The sequence below is a fragment of the Chiloscyllium plagiosum genome, unplaced genomic scaffold (assembly GCF_037043375.1).
Source record: "Chiloscyllium plagiosum isolate Xiang-an unplaced genomic scaffold, Cpla_swu_hap1 HiC_scaffold_12, whole genome shotgun sequence".
Classification (NCBI taxonomy): domain Eukaryota; kingdom Metazoa; phylum Chordata; class Chondrichthyes; order Orectolobiformes; family Hemiscylliidae; genus Chiloscyllium; species Chiloscyllium plagiosum.
The window spans coordinates 65,704,967-65,724,051 of record NW_028270150.1 but is presented as its reverse complement, the minus strand read 5'-3'; the positions used below and the strand labels follow the sequence as shown (position 1 = coordinate 65,724,051).

Below are 19,085 nucleotides of genomic sequence, written 5' to 3'. Positions count from 1 at the left end.
AAGCTGAGAGATTGGCCAGAAGCTGCTGCTCATGTTTGATTCCATGGGTGTTCTGAGAGAATTGGCCACCTGCCCCACGCTGGAATGGATGGCCTCCAAGTACTGTGTGAAATTCTGTGCCAGTTGTATTCGGACTGTTCCCTGTTCCTTCACAGTAACAACAGACTCTCAGGCCTGCTAATGCATTCAACCTCTTGGTGCCCATGTCCCTTCCCCCATCACATGTAACGTTACACGGTGAGGATGATATTGTCCTCCCTCCGGAGGATCCAGTTCCTGCTAGTGAGCAGGGTGCAGATGAGGTGGAATTTCAGAAGGGGTATGAATGAGTAGTATACTGAATGTTCTCAGTAATGTTCTCGTTGGGCGGCACAATGGCTCAATGGTTAGCACTGCTGCCTCACAGCACCAGGGTCCCACGTTGGATTCCAGCCTCAGGCGACTGTCTGTGTGGAGTTTGCACATTCTCCTTGTATCTGCATGGGTTTCATCTGGGTGCTCCAGTTTCCTCCCACAGTCCAAAGATGTGCAGGTCAGGTGAATTAGCCATGCTAAATTGCCCATAGTGTTAGGTGCATTATTTAGAGGGTAATGAGTCTGGGTGGGTTACTGTTCGGAGGGTTGGTGTGGACGTTGGGCCGAAGGGCCTGCTTCCACACAGTAGGGAATCTAATATCAAGAGAAATGAATTCAGTAACAGTGGCTCCATGAGGAGAACTTAGTTGATGCCATCATACTCCAACCTCAACAATTGTCTGATGCTCTGAGTATATATGCAGCACATTGTTCTTCAAGAGAGTCAGAAGAATGGCATTGAGTGTCTTCCAATATATTTGAGTAATCTGCCTAGCTGGAGATATGTCGCAGCATCGAAGTATGGATGTGAGACTGGCTGTACTGGTGCATATGTGAGGCAAAGTTGAAATTTCTGAATGTTAGGTCAAAGTGTTGATAGCTGATGGCTAAGTGCTGGAGATATGGTACTTTGAGCAACATTTGATGTTAATAGTCTGACAATACTTTAGATAGTGTATTTTATCTTTTGAAGAGAGGTTTGAAGACAGAGATAATCTGTCTTTGATTCCAATAATGTAAACAGCTTGTGAAGCCTTGGGATTTTTAAAAAAATTTGAAACAATAGAAACAGCCTGAATGGGTGAGGTCAACTCCCCCAGAACCAGGATTTTTAGTTTTAGTTTTCTCAGTAGCAGCTGTTGGTGTCTTGTAGCTGGGTGGAAGTTGCAGTATACCACTCCCTGGTACACACACACTCTCTCTGAGTTTTGTCTTGATATTTTTCCTTCTTGACTAGAGAATTGCCCATGAGACAATCTATTTTACTTAATTTGTCTTTGCCAAGGGTATGTTTCTGGGATATTACTGCATTGGAACAGTTACTGTTTAGCACTTAAATATTCTATTATTCTATCACGTTTTCCAATCGTATTAAGTGTTCCAATTTCTTCTTTCTTTTGCTATATTTTAACCACAGTGCATGAATAAAGTGTTTTTTGCTTAACATCAAGTAGTTTGACCAATCAAATCGCATCTGAATGCAATCCCTGTCACTAGCCTTTAAAATAAGAAAAAGTTCGGGTCTGGGCTATCTTCTTCATACATTTTAAGAGATTTGGTCTGGTCCCATAACAGTGGAACACTGAACAGGAATAATCGACTGAAGTGGACTTATTTGGAAAGGCAAAGACTGATTATGGATTGTCAATGTGGCTTTGTGCATGGGAAATCGTGTCTCACTACATTGAGGTTTTTGGAGAAGCGTTGAAGAGGATTGATGAGGGCAGAGTGGTGGACGTGATCTATATAAACATGATCTGTATGGACATCAGTAAGGCATTCAGTAAGATTCCTCATGGTAGACTAGTTAGCAAGGTTGGATCACACGCAACAGAGAGAGAACTAGGTATTTGGATACAGAACTGGCTTGAAGATAGAAGTTAGAAGGGGGTGGTGGATAGCTGCTTTTCAGACTGGATGCCTGTGACCAGTGGTGGTGAAATCAGCCTTACCAATTCAGCAGAAAGATTATATTATTATCAATGGAAATTGAAGAACTTGGTGATACAAATGAATCTGAATATCCTGGGACATAATCACCTACAGTCAGTGTCTGGTTAGCAAGTGGTTGAGAAGGCAAATGGAATGTTGGTATTTATTGTAAGGGAAATGAAATACAAAAATAGGAAACTTTTACTTCAGCTGTACAGGATCTTATGAGACCTCCTCTGGCATGCTGCGTACAGTTCAGCTGCCTTTTTTCAAAAGGATACAATTACATTAGACACAGTTCAGGAATGAGTTGAGAATTCTGATGAAGGAGTAGCACTCCGAAAGCTAGTACTTCCAAATAAACTTATTGTCCAACTTAGTGTTGTGTGATTTTTAACTTTGTCTACCCCAGTCCAATACCAGCACCTCCACAACATTCCTGTGATGAAAGATTTATGATTAAAAAGGTTGAACAGGGTTTATGCCCTTTGGAGTTGAGAAGAATGAAACCTTAAGATCTTGAGGGGTTCAGTTAAAATTCAGTCATGAAATGTGGGCGTCACTGGCTAGGCCAGCATTTATTGCTGTTCTCAAATTGCCAAGAGGGCAGTTAGGGCTTGACCACATTGCTGTGGGCTAGAGTCCCATGTATCCTAGACCAGGTAAGGATAGCAGATTTCCTTCCCTGAAGGATATAAGTGAACCAGATGGGTGCATATTGAAAAGGTGTTTCTTTTCCTGGGCAAGATGAGAAGTAGGGAATACAGTTTAACAAGAAGTGATCTCCCTTTTAAGATGAAGATAATGAGGTTTTTTGCACTCGGATATCTCTTCCCCAGAAAGTGAAGTCTAGGTCACTAATTTCTATTTCAAGGGCATGTTTGTTAGATCTTTGATAGAGAAGGATGTCAGGGTTATGGAGTAACAGAGGAAAGTGCAGATGCGATCACAATCAGATCAGCCAGAAACTTATCAAACAGTGCAGTAGGCTTGAAGGACCAAACTCTTGTTCCTGGGTGCCATGTTCTTATGTTTGTAGAAAATCCAAATATCAGCTGCAAATATATGACATAAATACAAGTCGTTGTTAAATGCAGTGAAGAATACCAGATAAATTAGTTTTCTCTGGGAATGCTGGAATATGAAATTTGCTACCGCATGAAGAAGCTGAGGCACATAGCAAGATGTATTTAAGGAAAAACTAGATTAGTGCATGAGTGAGAAAGAAATCAAAGAATGTGTTGATACAGTAACTTGTAAAAAAGAAACTCATATGGAGCACAAACACCAAAATAGACTTGTGTTGAATACTGGACATAAATACTGCGTAAAGAGTCTTGTAAGTTTCCCAAATTAGAAAAGGTTGATTCTTTCCTGATGCAAAAGGATGGCTCTTTGTTCAGCCTAAATTCTCCTCAATGGAAGCAATCCGATCCAAATCTCCAATCCTGGACAGGTTAATTAACTGAAGCTGAACAGAAATTTAAACTGGCTTTGCAATTTGAAAGGAATTATCAAGGACCTCAAAGTCCAGATTTGTAGACTTTGTGGTGTGGTGATAGTGCACCTTACCTCTGAGCCGGGTAGCCTCCGTCTAAATCTCACCTGCTCCACAGGTGAGCAGTAACATCTCTGAACAGATCAATGAGATGTACTTTAGCTTTCTTGGGGCACAGAGGTAGGGTTCCTACCCTGAGAAGCCTGGGTTTAAGTCCTTCCTGGTCCAGAGGTGTCTGAACAGATGATTAGACAAATAGGTTACATTTTTAAAAAGCCCAGTTATGTGAAACTTGGAGCTAAATCCCAGTCCCACTCACTTTGGTGACACAAGATTTTACTAATAAAATACTTTGGATTTTTTTTATAGTTTGAATTAAAAGCAAAAGCAGCTAAAGTAAAATATAAATAGTACATTTTTTTCTGTAAATCAGCATTAGCATTATTGGTTTGTTTTAATGATAAACCCAATTTCTGGAGTCTCAGGGATGATTTCTGGCAGAACCTAGAGTTCACCATTGAGTTACTGCCTTTTGCTGATTAGCAAAGAGGAGCACAAAGGTCAAAAGGATTGTTTATTGAGGACCTTTCCTGGCTTCCTGACAGCCAACTGCTGCCCTATGGTGAAAGACTGGATTTTATGTACCCACTCATTGGATTTGAAAATGGGGGTGGGTGTGGGGGACGGTGGGGGGGAAGTTGTCACGGGGGGAGGGGCATGTTGGTCACTTTTAAAATGCAGCACGTGGCCTTCCTGCCCATCTGTCTCCCATTTCACAAGGCTAGTGGAGGCACCAAGCAGTCTGTCCACTGTTTGGTCTATTAAAACCCATAAGGGGACAATCAATGTCCATTAAGTAATTAATTCTCCCACCCATCACAGCTGATGTATAACCAAATCAAGGGTTTACCCAGCCTTTTCCACAAAAATAGGGGCGCTACCAGTGGTAATTATCCTTCTTGGCACTCTGGGCAGTGCCTCACCAATGTGGCCATGTCTGCATCCAATCCTGGTCATCAGACATAACTTCTTGCCAACATTTTCATTTTGGAAACCCATGGATGCACATGGTAGAATTCATCTAGTATCTGGCAGCGACCTTTACTCAGGACAATCACTCTCGCTTCCCGTAGTAATATACCGTCCTCGATGGTGACTGGTCTCGCCAGGTCCAGAAAGGTTTCCATCCTGGTTGTGATGGCTCTTCAGAAACTCCCCTACCCCCTTGCCACTACCACCAGATGTTTTAGTTTTGCCAGGATAGCTACTTCTTGTTTCCACAGTCAGATATTGCTAGTGGTGTCCAGGAAGTTTAAAACATATTGTTCCAGGGGAGGCACCACCGGTGGTTTATCTGCCAGTGGGAAGTGGCTCAAGGCATCCACATTTGCCACTTGGCTTCCTGGATAGTATTCCAACTTGTATGCACAGTGAATAAGGGTCCACCACTGAATTCAACCAGAAGCCATGGGTAACACAGCCTTGTCTTCTTTAAGTAATCCTAGCAGAGGTTTGTGGTCTGTTACTATGACAAATTTACATCTGTAAAAATATTGGTGGAACTTCGTCACACCAAAGATGACCGCCAAATCTTCCTTGTCTATCTGGGTGTATTAATATTCGACATCAGCCAAAGTCTGGGAAGCATACGCTATCAGGTGTTTCTGTATGTTAGGTGAGACAACACTACCCTCATACCACACAGGGAGGTATCAAATATCAGCACACCTCTTGCTTAGGATCATAGTGAGCCATTGATGATAGTTGCCTTTTCATTTCCCTAAAGGCTACTTTTTGTCTATGTGACCATTTTCAAGGCTGACCCTTTTTTCAATAGCTGGTGTAAGGGTGCCAAGATGGGAGGCCAGATTACATATGACTTTTTCATAATAATTCATCAACCCAATGGATGAACTAAGCTTTGGTACAACCAATGGAAGACCTAAGATCCTTTGATCACCCTCACTTTATCTTCCAACTTAGTTTTGTTGACTCTGTAACCCAAGTAGGTCATTTGGGGCACACACAACACATATTTTTCCCTTCTAAGGCATACGCCTGCCTGGGAGAAATGCTTAAGCACTATGTCCATGTTGTCCAAGTGCTGATTATTGGTCTTCTCTGTTATTGGTTCGTCATCCAGATAAATGGCAACCTGGGCTGGCCCTTGTAAAATGTTCTCCATTGTCCCCTGGAAAAGGGCACAGGCTAATGATACCCCAATGGCAGCCATGTGTGTTGGTATAAACCCTTATTGGTATTAATTATAGCGTACTTCTGGGACTCCTCATTCAGTTACAATTGCAGGCTCATGTCAAGCTTCGTTAAGGATAGTCTCACCCTCAGTTTTGTTTATTAGTCCTCTATGTGGGGGATTGGGTTTTATCCAGCTGGGAGTTGTGGTTTACTGCTTGTAAAAAAAACCTACAAAGGCAAACAGGTATCAAGCTTCACAATCGGTACGACCAGTGCTGCCCATTGTGCAAACTGCACTGGTTTGATGATTCCTTCTCTCTCAAGCCTCCTGATTTCTGCCTCTACTGCCTCTACAAATGGCATTGGGTGGGCCTTACAAAGTAGCTGAATTGTTTCCTGGTCATCATGCAAGGTGGCCTTGGCCCCTTTGATAGACCCTCGCCCTTCCTGAAAACCTTCTGGGTATTTGATTAGGATTTCACTCAGGCAGGCATTTTCTAGTCAAAAAATGTTGATCCAATCATGTGAATCGTTCTTCACAATTCCACCCAATCAAGCTTGGGCCCAAGTCTTTCAGTACAATCAGTGGAAACCACACCAACTGTTTCTCATGGAGACAGGATCCAAAGTCATACCCATAATCTGTTCCCCGCTGTATGTTTTCAGTCTGGCCAAGGTCTTGCACAAACCTAAAGATTGGAGTCCAGAACAAATCTTGTTAAAGACTGATTCTGCAACCACTGATATAGCTGCACCAATATCGACTTCCATGAGAACTGTGTGACCAGTTAACCAGACATTTAATTTACTTACTTCTGATTTGAATGTTGTTAAGCAAATTAAATGTTCCAAGCCACATGTCAGTGGACTTTTTAGGGTGTGCACTCTTATGGATATCGGCTCAAGTCAGGTCTTGTAGGACCGGTTTGTTATCTTGAGTCCACACACTGGCAGCAACTACAATTGCTTGCCGGCGTGGATCCTGAAGAACATTTTGAGCCATTTATTAGAGGATCAGCTTTGTTCTGAGGTTGTGCTCTGAGCTTGCCTAGGCTCCTTCTGCTCAGGACACGCTCTGCATGAGGTTCTGCAATTGTCTACGCTGAAGTGATGTTCGCCAAATTCAGTTGAACAGGTGAGAATGTCCACTTCCATTGGGATTCCCTGAAGCTCCCATGCTCCATTTGCTGAATTTTCTAATGACCATGCCTGTTGTAATGTCTGTTTGAAATTCAGTTGGGCGTCAGCTAGTAGGCATTTTTGTATGGTTACATCATTAATCCCACATACCAAATGGTCTCTCAGCATCTCATTCAGTGTTAACCCAAAATCACATACCTCTGCCAGTCATCTCAATCTTGTCAAAAATCCTGATAAAGATTCACCTGGTTCTTGAACAGCCAACTAAAACTGATAGCGTCTCAAAATTACAAGGAGGTTTGGGGTCATTATATTCTTTAAGTAAATCTGCCAGCTCTTGAAAGGTTTTAGAATCTGGTACCTCAGGGAAAGTTAAGTTCCCAGTAACTGAAAATGCTGCAGGTCCATTAAACAGACAGAAGAATTATTCATTGCTTTGCATCTGCCCCAATGTCATTTGCCTGGAGAAAAATAATGCATTCTTTCCACATACTGGACCCAGTCTTTGACAGCAGGATTGAACAAGTCAAGATTCCCCCATAAAGGCATGATGTCAGAAATGCTTACCCCAACTCGAAGACAACTGTTGCAAGAGAGTTTTCTTCAGCTACATACCATTTTCTCTCATTGCCACTGAAATAACCGCACAGAGACTGGTGTCCCATCATTAAGTCAGCCTTTATTTACATGTGCACAGTACATGGGTTCTGACCAGCCAGCTCAAAGCTAGTCCCTGAATGTCCTGTTTAGATCTGTCAGCCTGGACTCCCTGTTTGGCCCAGGGTAACAACCCCAAGCAAGGATCTCGCAGTTAATGAAATCTAACTGGTCTTGGTTCCAATCCCTATACAAACAATGATAATCAATGGGACACAGGCCTCCCTTGGGAGAATTAGGTATGGGTGAGGAGATGAAGATAGGGGACGAGGCTATTTTGCTGAGTAGCTTGTCAATCTGACATGTAGATAATTGTGAATGGCAGGCTACTCAGCCAATGATTTCTGTTTCTCTGAACAGTTGCATTCATTTGCCAAAAAGTGTGGTGCTGGAAAAGCACAGCAGGTTTGACAGCATCCGAGGAGCAGGAGAGTCAGCATTCCAGGCATAGCCTTTTTTCATTACATGTCCCTGTAAGTCGGCTAATCAACAATCTGCTCGAGAAAGCCATCACTAAGATCCTTCACAAACATGTCTTCCACAATTTTAGTGCTCAATTGGTTTACCCAGTCTATATGCAGGAGGAAGTCACCCTGATTGGTGTGTTATGCATGCTACGAGCTTCTCTCATCTCCTGATTGATACCACTACTATTTGACCTGTAAATAACTCCAGCCAATGTCTGCTGATCCTTGCTTTTCTGAGTAGTGTAAGAAGATGCTAGTGGTGAAAGGAAGGTGAGGCTAATGTCGCAGAGTGCAGTTTTGAAAAATTTTGGAAGTATATGCTGTTGGACAAATGCTACTCAAGTGTGGACAGCAAACTTCCAGGAGCAATGATGTGATGATGACCCGGCAATGTTTTCTTAACTGTGGTGATTGAGGAATGTATATTGGCATGAAAACGAGGGTAACTCCTCTGCCACTTTTTGCAATGGTGATAATAGATATTTTACATTGACAGGAAGATAAAACCTTGATTTAACATTTTATCTGAGACTTAGAGAGTGCAATAATGCACTCAGGTTTGGGAGTATGTCTTGAACTTGGAACCTTGTGACTCAGGGGTGAGAAGGAAAATACAGTCTCAAAGTAATTGTTGCAATGATTGGACTTAGCAATGTGCATCACGTATGTGCTTAACTTTGAACCATGAGCATTTCGGAAAATACTTTGATGTTTTTGGCACTATGCAGAAATCGTGGAGTGTTTTGTTATGCATTAATTAAATTTGCTTAACTTGAACTACTGAAATACAAGCTGAAGAAAAGCTTTGAAAAATAGGAGTCGACTGTATGAATTCCTGTGTTCGTTATAGACAATATCAGAAAAAGTGACAATTGTAAACAAGCTTGGTTTGCAGCTACATGCAAGTTTGCACTTTACAGATGTCTCCCTGAGATGCTTTTGAAAATTACAGTACACTTACAGTGAACATTATAGATATAGCAGATCGAGCATTGATGAGAACAATACAAGTGTTCTTGTAAAACAAAACTATTATATCATTTCTACAAATCTGCATTTTATTAAAAGTCTTAATTGGAAATGCATTTTCTACTTACAAGCTCTATTTGCTTTGTAATAAAGATGAGCAACTTTATTTTGGAGCAGATTTTCCTTTTAACACCAAGACACATGAACTCTGGGAACAAAAGGAAAAATCAAGAGCAAATTTCTTATATATTCCAGTAAAAGAACAATGCCATTATCTAAAAGTACAGCAACAATCGAAGCCATTAAACAGGACTACAGCATTTGGAGTTTTCTGAGAAAGGGCAGAGTACAGTAGCAAAATTGTTTTTCAAGGAGTGGTTAACACAAAATTGAATTCTGTTTGTGATCACTCATTTTGAAAGAATGTTAGATCCAAATAAAAAAATGAGAATGTAATTATTATATTTAGGCTATTGAGTATTTCCTTGGATCAATTACACTGAAAGGAAATTTAATTGAAAATCGTACAATTATCAAGCGATTTGAGGGTTTAGGAGTCAGACATGAGGAAGGTTATCAATTTAAAATTTTACTTCATAACCAGAGTTGTTAAAGTGTGAAAATTTCTGTCACATTGAATTGTGGGTGAAACCATTTGCATTCTTTGAGGAAAGATTAAACAACCATTTGAAGAAGTGGATGATAGAGAACTACAGAGGAAATGAAAAGGGACAGTTTTCCTAATTAACAAATCAGTATTAAAAATTAATTCAGTTTAAATTAGATTGATCATTAAAAGTATGCTGTAGCTTTGTGGAGCTCTTCATTTACTAAATCCGTTGCCGTCAACCTCAGCTCTCAGATTACAGCAGAAAGGTCTCGGTATAAACTAAACATAAACTGAAGTATGTGTTGAGTTTAGAATTTTATTGTAGATTGAATGTCATCTCATCATCTACTGGGGAAAATCTACTCGCAATTCCGAATCACAGGAGACCATTCATTTTGTAATAAATAAAAAATGGTAACGTTTCAAATGGAGTCATGTGAATCGCAGTTACACAGTTACAGAGTCAATGATACTCTGGTAACAACTTACATTTGTATAACCTTTTCAGTATTGAAAAAGCAGCTAATGATCAGAAACCATATTTGTGAGAAATATAACATTGTAAATATAATATTTCAAAAGTGTAATCCATTTGTGAATTTGAATTCCTTTTATAAACTGCTGTTTTATGTCATTTTAGCATACAAGAAGGCTGCAGCTTGTAGTTCAGCAGATTATGGTGCAGCATGGCAAAATTTCAATCACAAAGTCAAGTGATATAATTCTTTTTGTAGCTTTTTCTAGCATCAAATCAGTCTATTTATTGACAGTCATGAATGTATTAGACAGATATGAGCATTCTATATTTATTTTTATTTAACTGTGGTATTTTCTGCAACATATTGTCAAATAATTTAGGGAATTTGTTTTTAAACATGGGGAAAGATGATTTATTCATTGCTGTATTAGCAGCTTGGATGCCCCTATCACCTGATACCGCTGATGTTCTGAGGAGTTTTGAATGGTGTGGCTCGTCCTGAAGGATCAGCCTTGAATAAGGCGCAACATAGGCCCATTGGAAACCAGTGCTTGCAGAGATAAAATGAGGGGCTGGGTTATACTAATTTGGCTGTGTTCCATTGATTTTAGGTAATTTTGGGTTGATCTGATTTGATGTGTTTGAACTGGTTTAAAAGTTTGAAAGTGTAGATCTAGCAAAACTACTTCCTCTGGTAAGGGAATCAGGAAGAAGAGGACATAATTCTAAAAGTAGAGGTGCCTATTCAGGACTTAGAAATTAGGAAGCACTGTGTGTGAAAAATATATGTAAAAAATAGAAACTTTCTCTTCTAAAGGTATTCAGTGACAATTGAAGCCATTAAGATTGTGATAGCTACAGCATTATTAGCTTACAATATCAAAGTCTATGGAGGAAAAGACAGGAAAATTAGTCATGCCATGATCTTGGTGGAGCAGACCCAAGTAATTGAATAGTCTACACCTTTCTCAAATGTTCCTATATTCTTACTTGATTCCTATTTATGTCTTTACCTTGACATTTATCTTGTAGCAATGAGGAATTTAATTGCAACCCAGTGTAAATTGCTACATTTGAAAGGTTGTTGCGATAAGACCAGCTAAAATACACATCACTATATTAATAAAAGTAAGTCTCAATTTACTTGTGATCCTTTGTCATCATTAAAGGTATTTCATCTTGGTATTATTGTACAATAGTCTGCATTAAGTAGAGTTTCAAGTTTATCTCGTAATAATATTGGATTTACAAAGGAGATGATTTTTGTGGATATTAAGTGATTTGATACAAAGATGTTATGTAAGTGCTGAAGAGTCTCAAACCAATTGAACAATCACTCAGTAAATATTGTACAGCTTTCTTCTAGCTGTCAGAAATAATTCATGCTGTAAGCCATACAAAAGCACTGAAGAGTATGCCTTAATTCTTATTTTCTTTCCCTTGTTTTTCTCTTCAGACATTCACTGAACCTGCTGCATTTGCAGATGAAACAAGCTGTCAGTGCAAGGCACCCCACGAAAGACTGACTATTACTCAGGCCCGTTTTGGAACACCAAGTTAGTCTCTGATTTCCTAACATATAATAATAAGAAGTGTATGCTTTGCAGTATTTTCAAGGCATTGAGCCAATTCAAATTAGGTCCGAGAATTAAGATCTGAAAAATATTTTATTGACTTTACCAGATGCAGCCAAAGCTATTTGTCAGTGAAGTTAACAAACATCTTTTTATTTCTCTCCTGGCATTTTCCAAAGGACACATTATGGCCTCCTTACAAACAACAATCTCATTGCATTAGCCACTATATTGCCAGCTTATCCATTCTGAAGAATAAAGATACCATAGACTTTTTAATTTCTCTCTCAATATTCTCCTTAAATCATCCTTTGCACCATTTCTTCACACTCCCAATCAAAAACAGTGTGTGGACTTCAAGTGCTCCTTTATCTCTAAGGTTATGGACATTAATTTTCTCCTCAAAGACACATGGGCCTGAATGTTCCAATGGAAAACCGCAATATCATTAACACTCTGGCAACAGAGAGTCTGCTGGTCAGCTGCCCATTTGATAAAATCTGTCCCTGTGATTAAACTTCCAATCTGGGTTTGCTCACTCCCAAAGTACAGAAAGCGATCTAATCCAAATCAAATCTGACATTGTGAATTAAAAACAGAAAGTCCTGGAGAAATTCAGCAGGTCTGGTAAGATCTGTGAAGACAGATACTGAGCTGATATTTTCAATCAGTCTTCGGTCTTCCAAAGAAGAATCGGATTGATCTCAAAATGTTAACTTTATTTCTTTCTCTACAGATACTTCCAGATGTGTTAAAGCTCTCCAGCACTTTTTGTTACTTATTTTTCTGTATCTCAGGCATCTGCAGTACATTGATTTTACAAGAATTACATTTCTTTGATTGTGACCATTTTCTGATCGCCTCCTTCTTGGCAATCTCTGACCATACCATGATCTTCAAAAACCTTGTCTCCACAGTCTAGTTCATTAGATTTGCTTGCAGTTTTCACTTATCTACCTGATCAGACCTATAGCATCACCAGCATATTGCCCTGTCCCACGTTGTCAACCATGTCAAAGTGAAGAATCACTTTTCTCCCTCACCTCATGCTGCCCTTTGACATTACTTAAAGTCATGGGTCAGCATCCAAATGTATACTGGTGACATTCAGTTCTCCCTCTTCATCAACCATCTTGCTCTTGTAGGTCTTGTCTATGGTCCAGTTTTCTACAGGATGATAATTGTGGAGATTCTATGGTGAGTAAGTAGTCTGCTTGTGACTGGAGTTAGAATTTCTGGGCCATGGTAAATCAGTTTTTGAAAAACCAAGTAAATGATATCATTGGTTAGGGATCCCTGGTGTAAAAAACTGTATATGTGGATTTTGGATGAGCATAGGTTTAGATCTGTCCATGGTGTAATATGCAATTGAATAACTTGTTGGTATTGATTGTCAAACTTTACTTGGTGAGATCCTTGAAGTTAGCTGGAAACAGCAATTGTACCTCAGTAAATAGTGTTTGTAGGTTTGGGATCACAATGTGTGATCATCTTATGCTTGGTTGCGATGATGTAGATAGCATCTTGTGCTGCTTGTTCAGTACAATGATATGGGGTGGTGTCCAGTGCAAAATGTTAGGATGCATGTTGAATAGGTGGCCTGGGTATGTGCATGGAGAGCATGAATTACAGCTTGACTGTGCTTCTTAAAGGCAGCCTGCAACAAAGGCAGAAGCAACCAATGTTTGAGCGGAGTTAAGAGTTTCAATAGGGTAGCAGACCAGAGAGCAAATCAATGATCTGAAAGAGCTGGAAAGTGGGCAAAAAAATGCAGTTTCCTCAGGGCATAAACTGTACTGCAAAATAAATAGGAGTGATTATCAATGGTGAGCAGTGCAATGAGTCTGGCTTCAAGGTTTTGGAGATGTAGTTTTGGAAAAAAATCCAATGGTCTCACCCAAGTGGTCAAGATCATTCTTGGATGCCTTTTTGAACAACTATATCAGGAACCTTTCGCACTGCTCAGTACAACAAACAACACCCATTACTCACCTATCAGTAATTCCTGAGCAATCAGGTTTCATGTCTAATGTCAGATGCTTCATTGCACCTTCATACACTTTACAAAGCTGCAAGCCTCACCTGCCTCTCAAAACGTTCACAAACTGCCAACTATTCATCAATGAAAAATTTATCAACCAAACATTGAGGTTTAATTCCTGTCCGGCTGTCATCTACAATTGAATGACTTGTTGGCGTTTGCTACCTAACTTAATTGAAACACACTCACTGACTCTCTTTCTACTCTTTTGCAGCACAAGGTCACATAATATGAGGTGGTAGGCAGTGACAACTGCTTTTCCTGAGCCCTTTAGAGGAGACACAACTGCAAATGATAGGACTGGCAGTGACTGAGGCCAAATTTGCAAATGGGACACACCCACACCCCCCCACACACCACATGCCCCCCACACAGCACACCCCCCCCACACCACACACCACACCCCCCACCCCCCCCCCCCCCCCCCACACCACACACCCCCACACCACCCCCCCCACACCCCCCCACACCCCCATGTGACCTGAAACTTGCAAGTGCCATCGTGCACAGAGGCCAGGTCTGTAAATGATGATTCATGAGATATTCGTAGCCAGACCAGGAGAAAGGATATCTCATGTGACAGCTTTTTGGATTGTGAAGCCACAAATTAATTCTGTTGCAGAGGACTCAGATGAGGATTTTAATTAGATGGCATTCTAAAGAATGTTAAACTAAAAAAGAGAAAATGTTGGAAAATCTCAGCAATTCTGGCAGCATCTGTAAGGAGAGAAAAGAGCTGACGTTTTGAGTCTAACTGACATTGTGTCGATGTTAATGGGCATGCACACGGAGATACCCAGTGCATTGGCAGGCCTGTCAGAAAGCCTGCAGTCACTGGCATGGCAGAGTCTGGCTCTAACCTGGGACAGAGTGTCATGTAGAGCTAGAATCCTCTCCGATCCAAAATGGAAGTGATGGCCAACTCCAACAGCACCTGTGAACCCAACCTGATGCAACATCCTAAGCAGTACAATGCCTGCACTGGAAGCACAGACTGAGGGCCTGAATTCTATGTATGGTGCTTTGCAAGACCATCTTGATGACAAGTTTTAATCCATTGATAGTTTTCAATATATTAGCCCATATAACATTTGCCATAGACAAGTCAGGTTCTTGCTGAGATAGAGGTCTTGAAGTTTATTAACACATTATCTGTTTACACAAATACAATATCACATTTCCACACAGTCTGGATTCTGTGCTTACCACAAATTACATACACATAGCTCAATAGTTCAACATTGTTTGCATTATTGGAGGTATTGTTGGATAAAGTTGTTATGGAGTTTTTTTTGTGTCATGTCCGTTATTTATTACTTTGGCAAAGAAGAACAAGCAAAGAAGTGGAATATGTAGAAAATGTAGTGCTAAATTATGTATCTTCAATGTTTGGGGAAGAGAGGTCTGATTAGTCATTCTCACATAGACTGATGGGGTCCTGAATGCTTTTGTCCCTCCTTCATCTAAAATTTTGTCGGCAGAGATTACACTCTCCTGAAATGCATGTAGAGTAATAGGCTGAAGCTCACCATGCAATTTGCAACACACAGTCCAGGAGGGCTGTAGGCATCCCACTAAGCAATTTGGGCTGTAGAATTGTTTTTGAATGCTAGGCATTTCCTCTATCAGAATGCAAGTGATATAGGGGGGAAATCATAAGCCACATGTCGAGTGAGAAGCCATTTGTCACCTAGCAACCCAGTCTCTGAATTGTCATAATGGTTGGAATGTAATCGGTGAAGTGCCACCATGTGTGGGCTATGTCTCCAGCAGGATATTCATACCTGATGCAGCAATACATTTGTTAACTTCCTTAGCACAAGAACCAGACGTGAATAACGAGATACTGAAAGATTCAACAGACATTTATTTCACCTCCTGATGTACACACGTTACATTTATAGGAACTTCAGTGTCAGGGCTCTTGCTTAGTTATATGGTTACAAAGAGCAGTACGTTTCCATCATGTCATATCTCATGTGGCTCATTTAAAATGGAGACGAATACTTTTATAACCTCTGGTCACATTCTATGATCTGGTGATAGTATCATGAAGATGACTTTTTGTGTCATTGCGAATCTCTCCACCCTGACAAAGCCTTGAGCCCATTTCTCCTGCTTCTCTCAGGAGGTTACAATATCTTTGTCCTTGGGTAAGGTTCTCCAATTCATTATGGTTCCAAATGGAATATCTGAATTTGTCAAATTCCCAGAGAGAGGCATCTAACTGGCTTCCTTGCTTTATATACTGGCCTCCTCAGTAGTCACTTCAAGATTAGTTTAAGAAAAGAATTCTTCCCTTGTGATACATTCCTATCAGATCAAGTTAATTTATATTTTTAAACAGCCAATTTAACCACACTTACTTAAGTTAACAATAGAGTGAATTTATTTGTTATAAAGAAAGAAGAAATAATAAAATAATATACAAACACACATATTAGATTTGAGAGGTGAGTCCAAAATAATTTAACAATGTATAATGATCAGTCTCTGGTACTGTGAAGACTAGATGATGGGACATTGTTTTCTTTATGTTGAGTGATGTTAGTAGATGATTTTGAGATATTTGGCCTTGTAGGTCAGCTGCAAGGGGTTTGAACTCTTTCTGTGCAATTGTGGTTTTGCTTGTTTTCTGGTTTCTAGTAAAAGCAGAAAGACTTCCTTTCTTTTTAGTTGAAGCACAGGAATGACTAAGAATTTCCTCAGCTGTGACTCACAGCACATACCTTTACTAACAGTACACCCAGACAAGGGCTGAAAACTGGCTTTTAACCCTTGTACCAGTGTATTGTGTATCCTTGAAAGAGTCTCTTGCCTGGACTGTTCTTTGTCATACCATTATGTTCACAGTCTGAGATAGCTCACAGAAGATTTCAGTGACAACAATTCCAGCAATGTCACGGAGTTAATTATTGCAATCAATATCCTATATGATAACATCATAACAAAACTTAAAGATTTTATCTGATGTATATACTGTTTTTATGTTTGATGTTCATCGTACAATACTTTTAATAGCTCCTGACCCCATGCTCATATGTAATCCTGTGTTGGTTTATCCTTTTATAGTTGACAGACCAGTGAGAGTTTATGCAGATGGAATATTTGATCTCTTTCATTCGGGTCATGCTCGGGCTCTCATGCAGGCCAAAAATCTTTTTCCAAATACCTACTTACTTGTTGGAGGTAAGAATTTGTAACAAAATGTGCCAACTTAAAAGAAACAAACTTTTTTGTGGATGACTCAAAGACTAATTGAGAAATTATGATGACTACTCACATCAAAAAAATGTGATGAATATTTCTTCAATGTATTTTTGACCCCATTGGACCAGTGGTTCTGCCATTGCTGGGGTGTTTCTTTTAGAAGAGAAGTGCATTTGGCTCCTACAGATTGTTCCCCATATTTTCAATGGAAAATAGTCATCCTGGATGAAAACTGTTGCCCTGGTTCAATTGAGAGCTAACGTTGACTTGGTCTCCATTCTTGTGTACCATCAGTCACTGTGCCCTGATGTTCCAAATGTGAATAGTACATCAGTTCAAAAGTGCTAAATAAAAGTGGCTGCTTTACCTAATGACTCCTATACATTTTTATGTTTTCTAGATTTTTCCATCACACACACTCATGCTTGCCAAGTGTCACTCAATTTTTGGTTTAAAAATATAACCACTTTTGATGATATCACTCTGAAATATAAGCACTGTTTCAAACCCTTAAATGGATCTGCAATCTGTATCATTCTTGCTTTTCTCAAATGTCACTTCTATTATTCCCTCAGTGTTGACAGTTCTGCTCATATCCTCCTACAGCTCCTTTGCTCAGTAATCAAAATGTTCTTGCAACAAGCAATTTTTTTCTTTGATGCAAGTATTAAGGGATACATTAGTGTTAATGACAAGATAAAGTACTGTCAGGTATATTAATAGTTTGATCACAAGAGAAAGTTATAAATTTTCATTGCAAGTGATGGTTAAATAACAGCACACACAATCAATCTTGTACCCAACATATTCGACATGAAAGCAAAGGATAGTCATGAAGAAAGAGAGATGTAGATTATTTGTGATTTAGCTTACATTTAAGATATGTACTGACAAACGGTATGACTTAGACTATCTTTAAAACCTGAGCTGCTCAACTGAATAGTGTGTAAATATTTGCTGTATTAGTTACCCTCTTCCTTGATGCCACTGACCACATTGTGTTCCATTTATACACTACTTTCACCTACTCTATACTGCTGCTTTTTAAACAACAGCTAGACATTGTAAGTGACTTGTCTTTTAGCATTCCCTTCTGATATGCAAATGACAGAGTTTTGCTTGACACTTTTGCTTGCTATTACCCTATAAAACTACATTTGAGAAGAGAAATGGAAAATAATGGATATAAAGTAATTATAAATTGTGCAGTAGCACATTGTTCTTACCAATAAAATGGAATGCTCTGTGTTATAATGTAAAATATTCTACAAATTCATATACTTTTATAAGATCATACTTGTCAAAGTTGAATGTACAGACATTAAAGTGAAATGGTGACAGCCATTCAAAAAGATTTGCTGACAGGACCAGTACTGATGTCTATAGGAAATGCTTGTGCAATGGATTTCTTATAAGGAGTGCTTGTGTGTTTGACCTCAGTGTGTAGTGATGATCTAACACATCAATACAAAGGATTCACTGTCATGAATGAGATCGAGCGGTATGATGCCCTGAGACATTGTCGCTATGTTGATGAGGTTATCAGGGATGCACCATGGACACTATCTCCGGAATTTCTTGAAAAACATAAGGTATGTTTCTTAACGACCCTTCCCCTCCTATCAAGTGTCTATATACCTTTCGCAAACATTTGCATGCATTAACTGTTACTGCTGTATGCTAATTTTATAATTTGAGAAAATTAGTTGTATATTACTCCATGTACAGATTATACCGTGAGGGGACATTCTTGTTCAATGACACAGCATTTCAAAGCTCATTTAAACTCTCAACAAGAGGAGAAAGCACCCTCTACTGACAAATCGTTGAAATGTAGCATATGATCCAAAGTGAATTTGTTCTCAATTCCTATACACTATCTGTATTCATAATTGTACAATTAATTTGTATGAGAACATTTATACTGAATATTCAGTGTTAGCATTTAATGGGAAAAAGCTTCCCAAATTTAAGGAATTTTAAATGTTTAAAGTTAAAGTCTGTTCTCACTACTTCTCTCCTATCAACTGCTGGTTCAGACAATTAGTAGGGGGACTCAGTAGGATGCTCCCACTCTTGGTGCCAGTGGAGCCAACAACCAAGTGCTTCCTGAAACTTCCAACTACAGTGCCCACTCTTCAATAGAGGGCCACTCCCCAAGGATCTTGCTATTAGAGAATGATTCTTGAGTTAGGGCAGGACAGCAGCAAACAACCACCATTGCAGCCCAATACCTTT

The 19,085-nt window shown here is 39.6% G+C and overlaps 1 protein-coding gene across 1 annotated transcript in view; it reads left to right on the top strand.

The window, feature by feature from the left end:
* pcyt1ba (phosphate cytidylyltransferase 1B, choline a) overlaps window positions 1–19,085 on the top strand; it is a 66,217-nt gene that overhangs the window by 19,440 nt on the left and 27,692 nt on the right. The window contains exons 2-4 of the mRNA XM_043700757.2: window positions 11,479–11,578; window positions 16,710–16,826; window positions 18,288–18,439. Coding sequence (XP_043556692.1) covers window positions 11,479–11,578; window positions 16,710–16,826; window positions 18,288–18,439 — 369 coding nt within the window. The remainder of the gene's footprint in view (window positions 1–11,478; window positions 11,579–16,709; window positions 16,827–18,287; window positions 18,440–19,085) is intronic.